This window comes from Antechinus flavipes, chromosome 2 (genome assembly GCF_016432865.1).
Source record: "Antechinus flavipes isolate AdamAnt ecotype Samford, QLD, Australia chromosome 2, AdamAnt_v2, whole genome shotgun sequence".
NCBI lineage: Eukaryota > Metazoa > Chordata > Mammalia > Dasyuromorphia > Dasyuridae > Antechinus > Antechinus flavipes.
Genome location: NC_067399.1, coordinates 147283786 through 147293733, shown reverse-complemented (window position 1 = coordinate 147293733; position 9948 = coordinate 147283786). Strand labels below are relative to the sequence as shown.

Genomic DNA, 9948 nt, shown 5'->3' with positions numbered 1-9948 from the left:
CTTCTATTATCTGACAAAATGATCCTCCTTTTCACTAAAAAAAAAAAAATTCCAGCCATTTAGAAGAGGGCCAGGGTCTCCTGACTCCCAGAGCTATTTCTCTGCACTCCAAACCTCCCTCCTTCCCTCCAGGGGTGGGGAAGAAAAAGAGTGAGATCTGATTTAGAACAACTTATGAACCCCTTTATGCCCTTACATGGAGACAGGAAGTTTAGAGCTGTTTTGTGTTTGTTTGTTTTTTTTTCTTTTTTAAAAAAAAACCAAAACAATGTTTTATTAAAACATCCACAATGTTCTGTATAAATATAAAGTGCTAATTTTCCAAGCCCGCCTACAGGGTTTGTGGGCTTGGGGGGAAGTGGGGGAAGTGGCAGAGGGGGAGTGGTAAATGTCAGTTGAACATAAATAGTTTTTCAGTACGACATACACACATACATATGCTGTATTGCTTTCCTGTGTAAGATGCTGGTGATAGAATATATTAGTCCACTGAGTCATCCAGCACTCCCAGAATCCTTTGTAATCATCAGGAGCTGGGCTCTCTCAAGACTCTCTGATCCTGGGTAGACCCTTCTCCCATCTCAGCCCTCTCCCCCCAGGGCAGTTCGGTTTTCACAACACAGGTTTCAGAGTTAGGTGGCCCAGCAGCTTGGGCTTAGAGAGATCCAGGTTGGAGAACAGTAGTGAGTCTCATGGTAATGGGGGGCTTACTGTAGGAGGAGAAAAACTGGGAATTTTGGCAATTGATCCCAAAATCAAGGTCAGGGTCTGGAAGGCAGGAAGAAAGGAATGTGTGTGGGGGCCCAATTAATTTCTGCCTGTTGAAGAGGGGGAAGGGGGAAGTAGAGGTGAGCTAATATTCATCTCCATTCCCTCATTAATGGGGAGGATTTAACCTCACACCCAGAGCAGAAAAGCACCAAATCAGGTCACCCAGCATGCTGTCTGTCTTCAAGTCCTTTCTCCTTCCAATGGTATCATTCACAGCTCAGGGAGGCAGCTTCCAGAGAAAGGGTAACCAGAACAGGGAAGGGGAATCATCCTTCCAAAGAGAGAATCAGTTCTCTCAGCTTGCCCTGCTCTCTGCCACTCAAGTGAGGCTTTTCCCAGTGAACTAAAAAGTCCTTACTGGCAAGGGCAAGAGCAGAGTCCTTTCAGAGAGCAACAGGACTGATCCCACATTTGAACTGGCAGTCTAGAGGAGTTCAGGGGTTAGGGGAGAGAGGACCTCCCCTCCTAGTGGCAAAGCACTTGAGTTTCGAACTGCAGAAGCTGTCCCATGAAACCAAAATTGGGGGAGATGACCCCACGACGCTGTTTGACAAAGTCGAAGGCCTCCTCCAATTTCACCCTGCGGCTCTGCATCAGGTACGCGAGGCAGATGGTGGCTGAGCGTGAGATGCCTGCCTGGCAGTGTACCAGGACTCTTCCCCCAGAATTCTTCACTGAGTCTGCAGAGGAGGAGAAAGGGCTGGTCAGTGAGACTGGGAAAGAGGGAAGTTACATTTATGCTCCCAAGCACTTTATTCTGGGTGTCCATTCTCCTCCCAGGCACTGGGGCTGTTTCTCCCACCAGCTTTCTCATAACCTGTGCCATCACTTCTCTGAACACAGTCCTAGAGAAGCTCCTTCTAGATGGAGGGCTGAGTGGGATCTGCCTTCACACACACATACACACACACACACACACACACACACACACACACACACCTTAGACTATGTGTTAAATCCCCAAACCCAGACTTGCAACTTGGTTGTCTGACTAGGATTCTCATCAAAGACTCTCCAGAGATGAAAAGCTTCTTACCAATGAAGCCGATAGCCTCCTGGAACCAGACACTGATTTCAACCATCTGGTTGTCTTCTACAGGGATACTTTTGTATCGGAAAAGGCCTTCAAAATGGTTGGGACAGCTGGCGGAAACATTAAGCACAGCCGTGATGCCCAGAGCCTGAAGTCCCTCCAGGTCTGACGAATGATTGCAACTGCCCAAGTAGAGAAAAGGCAGGATCTCCACGGGGCCCCCCTGTGGAAAAAAGGAAGAGCTGGTGAGACCCCTTGGTCAGCCCTCTGTCACCATGATCCTTCCAAGCAGCCTCTACGAATGCACTTCTAGGAAAAAATCCCCAATCTAAATCTGTTGCCCTGAAGGTCTCAAAGAATTTAGAACAGACAGAAACATATTCCCAGAGGGGGAAACTCAGTCAGAAGAGGAGTATGCGTCAGGTCTTACATAATGATGTCAGCCCTCACATAATAATATGAGTGTAGCATATGATAAAGTCTGAATGATCTCATCGAGACCTATAATAAGCACATACACATGCGAACATTCACACACACACAGAGGATCATAGGATTCAGAGCTGGAAAGTCTCTTAGGGATCATTTTTTAACTGATGGAGAAATGGAGATTCAGAGAAGTTAGGATACTCCTCAGAGAGCAGCAAGTAGCAGAAATGGAATCAGAACCTGTGTCCTCTCACTTCAGCTTCAGCCACCCTTCCACTAACTACACTATCCAGTTCAATTCGATCCAACAAACATTTATGAAATATATAAGAACTGATATAAGAATATGAAATATATAAGAACTAAGAACACAAAGAATAGTAAAGCCTGCTCTCACATAGCTTATGCTGTGATGAGGGAGATATAAATGCAGACAGATAAGCAAAAACAAAACAGAGCCTATTTCTAATTGGAAAGTAAGGACCGAAATGAGAAAAGGCCTCAGAGAAAAGGGGAACCCTCAGCTATGTTTTAGATCCACTCATATATAAGCACACATCTACATAAGCACCCTCACACACATATAGACACACATACTCACACTGTCTCAGCCTCTTTGCTTCAGTTTACAACCCTCCCCAAAAGTATTTCACACTAGGAAGGATTCCCCCAACCCCTGAGATGCAAGTGTCTGGTACAGACCAATCTAAAGCCTCCCTCGGGGGTCACTCACCTGGTCGTACAAAGGGGCCCCAATGCTTGACCGGCTGCTCTCTGGCTCAGCCACAGGTGAGGGTAAAGCTGGCGCAGGAGGTTCTGAGCAGAGATCTGGAAAACTGGCTTGGAAGCCTTCGAATCCTCCTGTAAAGAGAACAATGGGGGAAGCCATGAACAGGGGGCGCAAAAGCCATGGGGCACATCAGGACACGCAGGGACAGGAACACCCGTGGTGCTCGTGGGAGAGAAGTTGTGGAGCCCCGGGCACGAGGCCGTATGTCATTGAATCACAGGACCTAGAGCTGGAAGAGACCTTAGAAGTCATCTAGTCTAAGCTTCGCGTTTTTCAGACAAGGACCTGAGGCCCCGTAAAGTGAAATTTCTTGCCCAAGTTCTCAGAAGAAATGGCATTCTAGACCCAGGACCCCTGTTTTTTCTCCTACGCTCCCCTCCCAGGACGGTGATTGAGGGCTTATCAACAAGCAGGGGCTTCGGAAAACAGGAAAGAGAGTGTGCTTACCTTGCAGGAAGCAGACAGCAGTGGGTCCGGCTCGAGTCTCCTGGAGCAAGGCAGTGAGCAGCATTCGAGGCAGACTGTCGGCCCGGAGCTCCGCCACAGAGCCACTAGCTTCATCCAGCACCACGACTCGGGACAGCTCCCCCTGGCTCAGCCTGCCCAGCAAGGTCCGGTCGGGGATCAGCCAGTCCAAGTGAACGCCGGCAGCCCCCCGGGACCTCCTGCGCAACAAGGCGTTCCAGTGCACAGGCCGGGCTTCCAGGACGTGACTCTGACAGAAAGCTAGGAAGGGCCGACAGTCCAGCAGCAGAGTCTTATCCACCTCGCGAGGGTCCCCCAGGAGCCCCCGGAGCTCCCTGCTTTCCATGGGCAGCACCTCTTCCATCACCATGTTAGCTCCTGAGAAGGGCAGAGGAAGGAGACCCTGTGTGACTGGGGGAGTCGAGCCAAACACGCAAGGAGTGGTCAAGGAGAGAAAGCCCAGTCTCCGGTCCCCTCGCAATGCTCAGATCCCACTCCCTTCTGGGATCCTACCACTAGGACTGCCAGGAAGCATCTGGTGATCTCTGAGCTCCCCTGAGTACTTAAATACCAGTCAGGCCCGCCCCCGAGTTGCCTTACAAGGGCAGTCGCCAGAGAAGAGGAACTCTTTCAGGACGGCTCTCTCACGTGTGGCTTCAGACAGGCCCGGCCCCGCCCCCAGAGGGCTCGGGGGAAAGCCAGGGAAGTGTAGCTTCGTGATGTTAACTGAGGGAGGAGACTTGTGAAGAATGGGGGTAGAGATTCTTCATCTTCTGGGAAGGGAGTGAGTCCCAGTTGTCTAGAAGATCCCCCAGCCCAATCCCCAAGTGAATTCAGGGAATCGCAGAAGTCAGAACTGGAAGAGACCTTAAAGATCAGCTATTCTGACCCCCTTGTGTTACAGATTAGGGAAGTGGGGCCTGGAAAAGGGGAAAAGCCTTGTCCAGGATCTGCCACAGCAAAGAAGTGACAGTCGGGATTCCAGCCCACATCTTTTGACAGGTCCAGGCTCTTTATTGAATCACAAATTATATATTCTAGAGTCCCCCAAAAAAATCCCCTGACAATTGACAGGCTTCCAGGTCTTTTAAAATCGAATCCAACAAGCACTTATTAAGCACTTACAATGTGCAAAATACTGTTCTGGGTACTGGGAATACAAACACCAAATAATAATAATAATTTTAAAAATAGTTCCCTACCCCAAGGAGCTTACAATTATTGAAGGGGATTTCAGAGATTGTTTAATTCAATTATTTTCTTAAAAGGAGCAAACTGAAGGCCAGAAAACAGAAGTTACTTTTAAAAGTCATATTACCATTTAACTTAGCTGTCTCAAACTCTGAAGAGCTCCTGAAAGTTTGACTTCTCAAAGCTAAATGTCATCTACTCAGACATTTGTCATTCTCTGAAACACCTCAGTTTTCCTTCCCTCTCCCCAAAAAGGTTGCCCTCAGCTAGAAGATTCATTCCCATCTTTCCACAAGATCTCTTTTCTCTAGTCACTAATTCTTTTGTCTTGTGTCTTCTTTCTCTCTTCTTCCAATCAACCCCCAGATTTCTTTTTTCTGAGAAATTGGAACTTTTAACAGAAAAAAAGGAAAGTCTTACATTTATACCTCATTTTTAGTACATCATACTTTCAAATGACTACTCTATGCTTTTGAAAATGCTTTCTTATCCCTAATCTCATTTCATCTTTATGTTAAACCGTTAATAATTTTCCACTTCATAAATGAGGAAACTGGGGTTATATTTTGCCGGAGATCACACAGCAGGTTAATGGGGAAATGAAAACTAAAACCTGGACCTTTTATTCTAAGACTCTTGTATGTGTCAGTGACACAAAATTCAAATTCCAAGCTTTTTACTTTCTGTGAGCCTTTTTGTCACTCTGTACTTGTTACCTGACCAGTACAATAAGAAAATTGGACTGGGGAGTTCTTAAGCCTTTTTGTGTCATAGATTCCTTTGGCAGTCTGGGGAAACCTATGGCTCCCTTTCTCAGAATCATCTTTTTAAGTGCATAAAATAAAATACATAAGATTACAAAGTCAGTCAACTAGGACTTATTACAAGTACTGTTATGTACCAGACATTGTACTAAATCATGAAAATAAGAAGAAAGGTAAAAGCATGTCTGCTTTCAAGGAGATCACAGCTTAATGGAAGAGACAACATGCTGATAACTATGTGCAAACAAGCTATATACAGGATAAATTGGGGTTAGCCTCAGAAGGAAAACACTAAAATTAAGGATGAATGGAAGAGATTTTTTGCAAAAAAAAAAAAAGAGATTTAACTAAGACTTTAAATAAGCTAGGAAAATAAAAAAAATCCACACTATATTGAAATATAGTTTTTTTTTAAGTTAATGGACCACTGACGTTGAATGAAGTGAATAAAACCAGGTGAACATTGCACACAGTAACATAAGATTAAATGATGATCAACTATCACAGACTTCGCTCTTCTCAGCAATTTGATGATCCAAGACAATTCCAATAAACTTGGAATAGAAAATGTCATCCACATCCAGAGACAGAACTATGGAGACCGAATATGGATTGAAGCATTGTATTTTTTACCTTGTGTTGTTTGCTTTTTAATTCTCGATAAAGGTTTTTTTTTTCCTTTTTAGTCCGATTTTTCTTGCACATAACAAATATGGAAATATGTTTTGAAGGATTATACATGTATAATCTATATCTTGGGGAGGGGAGAGATAAGGGAGGAAAGGAGAACATAATTAGAACACAAATCTTACAAAAATGAATGTTTGTAAACTATATTTACATGTATCTGGAAAAACAAAATATTTTTGAGGGGAAAATAAAGTTCTTGACCCCAGGTTAAGCATCCCACGGACAAGATGATTTTAAAAGTCTTTTCTAACTCTAATTATCTATGATTCTATAATTTTGTGATATAGCAAAATAGTTCCCACAAACATTGAGGAACACACTACAAAGGGGTTTTTTTTGCTTCCTTTCAGAATATCTAGGGAGAGAGGGAACCCCATGACGTATTTCCAGTTGTAATACAAACAGTTTATCCTCCCTAGGAACAGACCTGGGAAATTCCAGCCCTGGATAATTTGCACTTCCCCACAAGCAAGCCCTAAATGGGGAACTTTGTTCGATCTGCCCAGACCTGCCAGTCCTTTTCACAGAAGACCTGTCTATTTTAGAAGAGATAGACACAAAGAGAAACAAAAAGAAGTTTTCTCATATCCATCCCAAAACCAAGGCAATAGACAAATCCCAGAGTTCAAATATCTCAATTTCCTGAGCAGTAAGAACATAATTTGGTCTGGTGAAGGGAAAAAGAAATAGTTCCTTTTCTTTCAATTTAGCCCCATTTTCCCTTGGTCCTTTGCTTTAACCAATAACCTATGGAACCTCTTGAGCTGAAGACACAGGCTAGTCATGGTACAGAGTGACTGGGTAGAGAGACGAGATCAAGTTTTCAAGTCAGTTTTCCTGCCACAAAACTAAGAGTCAGCTATGAAGAGGAGATGCCCCTGTATACTGTACCCACTTTTCAAAAAGATAAAGAGTTCTAGTTACAAGCATGGAACTATAGGTACTGAAAGCTTCTGAGATCATGAGGATGGGGGAGAGAGAAATCATTCAAGGGAGAGTGAGTGGTTTGGAATCAAGCAGAGTTCCAGTTGGTAACATCTCACTTTGTGAAGATTAGGGAGAGCTAAGCAATTCATTTGCCAAACCCTTTCCCCACTGATTCTAAATGTACAAAATGTGAAATCCAATATACAAAGGGCCCCCTGTGGCAGGTAGATAGGGAAAGGGAATGATGGTGCTGTAACTAAAAATATTCCCATAGGGATGGAAGGGTTGCCTCTACAGGAAAAGTTGAGGGAGGTCACTTTTAGTGACTCATTTGGGAGATCTGCTAAGTAGAGCTACTGAATCTCTTCCCAAGGACTCTATCTACTCTCCCTCTTTGAGATGCACTATGGGGTTTTCAGAGCCGGATGCCTTACCAAAAGCCACTACCACTTCCCCAAAGGGTTGAATCATCGTCCTCCCGACTTTGTGACACCTTTTGTGATTAAGCTGGGACTTTTCTATAGAGAGTAGTACCTAATAATTCCCAGACTTTTATACACACACACACACACACACACACACACACACACACACACACAACCAGCTTTCTTCTGTCTTCTGCACCTGCTCAGTCCCCATCTAAGCAAAGAAGCAGGTCAATCAGAGCATCCTCCCTTAAAGTGACTGACTTTGGGCACCTGAAAGAATGGCCCTTGGCAGGCTCTAGAGAGAATGTGGAAGTCCAATAAGTATAAAACAGAGCTGATATCTGGACACAAATCCAAGCAGAAAGGAACCAAAGAAGCCAGATCTTCCCAAGAGGGCCAAGAGCAATCCGAGGGCCAGGGGCAAGGGGGCCATGAGGCTGCCCTTAGTGTGACACCGAAGCTGCTCACACTTCTCCAGCACCATCAGCTGAGGCAATGAAACAACAGAGACGGGGAGTCTGGGTTCCAGATCCCACCAGCCGATACTGGACTCTTTATCTCAAGGATCACCCTTGCAAATGACTTAATGGCTAAGTCTAGAAGCAAATTACAGTGCAGCCAAGGAGGTGGTTAGGCCCTTGTCTTCATGAGAGGTGAGGCAATGAGAGCAGCAAGCCTGTCACCTGCCAGGCTGTGGGGCATGGCATTCAAGGGCTCCTAGGAGCTCAAGGCCCTCAGCTGTCAATCAGAAAAACATAGACGAAAAAACCAGCTTTCTGGGACTTGAAAGATTTTTAATCCAAAGTCTGCATTTTTCAGATGAGGAAACCTTGGTCCACAAAGTGACCCAGGGAATGATTTAAACCAAGTGTTCCATTCCAGGGCTGTTACTTTTTCCATTATATTGTAGTACATGGGGTGGGGTAGGGGGAAGCTTTGAATTTGCAATCTGAGGATTTGGCTTCAAATCCTAGTTCTGATTACCTGTGGGACTCTGAATAAATCATTTAACCTGTCTGGGTTTCAGTTTCTTCATCTATGAAATGAAGGGGTAAACTAGATGTATGTCTCTTCTGATTCTAAATCTATTATCCTTTGATTAATCTCAGGCTTAAGTTCCATCCTTTGATGACTCCAGGCAAAGAGTGTGCTAGTAAATGTTTAACAATCAGCTCTAGGTAGGTAAGTGAGAGAGTGTCTGTCTGTCTCTTTCTCTCTCTCTCTCTTTCTCTGTCTCTCTGTCTCTGTCTCTGTCTCTGTCTCTGTCTCTCTCTCTCTCTCTCTCTCTCACACACACACAAACACACACACACACACACACACACACACACACTACAAAGAGGATACTTTTGAGTTTAATCTGCACTTTTATTAACATTTTCTCCATTGCTTTTTTTAAGTCTGGGCAAATCGACAAAACAATAAATCAAGCTCTGATCTGTAGGATTTGCTACTTTCCAAGGTGTGAATGCTTATACTGAAAATTTGACAATCAGGATTTTTGAGCTAATTCTTAAACACTCCTACTTTCAGGCTTAGGGCTCACTTTCAGTTATCACAGGGATTCCCTCATCTCTGCCAGTTCCGTGCTTTTCCTAACTGCTTTTCCTCCCATCATAAGAAAAAAATGTCACAGGAGAGGGATGGGAAATGTTGTCATGGATAGACTGAGCTGAGAATCAGTCTATATTAGCTCAGCACCTAGTTGCCTAACTCTATAACAGGCATGTTGTCCCTTTTCCTCTTTTTTCTGCCCTGAACAGAGTGGGATAATAGAATAAGTACTGAACTTGAAGATCTAAAACTTCCAATCCCAATAGCCATTGGCAAATTTCTTCAGCCCTCTATGTTTGTTTCCTAAATAATGTGTTTAAGGACCAAAAGCTGTTTCAGCTTGAACCACCTTCAATTCTGCAATTTGATTTTCCTCCTTTTTGTGAAGAATTTGGGACCCTTATCTCTTGTACAGTCACCCTTACAGCCATTATGTGTCACCCCTCACCTACGCTCAGACCTTGGGGCCTTCCCCTACCAGCTTTGGGACATTGGCTTATCAAGATCTGACATCTGTTGGGAGGGGAAGCCCCCATTTACTTTCTTTTATCCCCCAAAGAGGGGGAAATCCCCACCCCAATGTTTGGCAGGAAACTAGGTGAGAGTCTGGACTTTTATGCTATACAGTTAGGGCAGAGGAAAGGAGCACATCTAATTCAATCTTGCTCCAATAGAGAATCCCCAAATTCAGTGAGAATGGTGCTTACTCATAGAGTTCTCTGTCTTTTTCCTCTATGCCCCTCAAGAAATTTGTGCCACATAGTGAAGATGTCCAAGTATACACAAATCCCTAAAGCCCAGTAAGCCTTCAAAAAAAAGTTGATTAGCAGGATACTGAGAATTAAGTCATAGTGGACACAGCAGCAGAGAGATAGAAAAAGTCTTGGAAGGAAAGTCCTCCAGTCA

The 9948-nt window shown here is 44.3% G+C and overlaps 1 protein-coding gene across 1 annotated transcript; it reads right to left on the bottom strand.

The window, feature by feature from the left end:
* Nucleotides 1–220: 220 nt before the first annotated feature.
* Nucleotides 221–4039, bottom strand: DUSP2 (dual specificity phosphatase 2). The gene is made up of 4 exons (XM_051975765.1): nucleotides 3471–4039; nucleotides 2967–3094; nucleotides 1808–2027; nucleotides 221–1451 (listed from the first exon to the last, which is right to left on the bottom strand). Exons 1-4 carry the CDS (start codon nucleotides 3856–3858, stop codon nucleotides 1237–1239), a joined length of 951 nt encoding a protein of 316 aa, XP_051831725.1. The 5' UTR covers nucleotides 3859–4039; the 3' UTR covers nucleotides 221–1236.
* Between the last annotated feature and the right edge of the window lie 5909 nt (nucleotides 4040–9948).

Bases quoted from the DNA above. Each gene is read 5' to 3' on its own strand.
- DUSP2 (XM_051975765.1), bottom strand. From the start codon at position 3,858: ATGGTGATGGAAGAGGTGCTGCCCATGGAAAGCAGGGAGCTCCGGGGG. The intron at 3,095-3,470 runs GTAAGCACACTC...TTCTCTTTACAG, and splicing joins TGCTGTCTGCTTCCTGCAAG to GAGGATTCGAAGGCTTCCAA. The intron at 2,028-2,966 runs GTGAGTGACCCC...TTTTTTCCACAG, and splicing joins GGGCCCCTTTGTACGACCAG to GGGGGCCCCGTGGAGATCCT.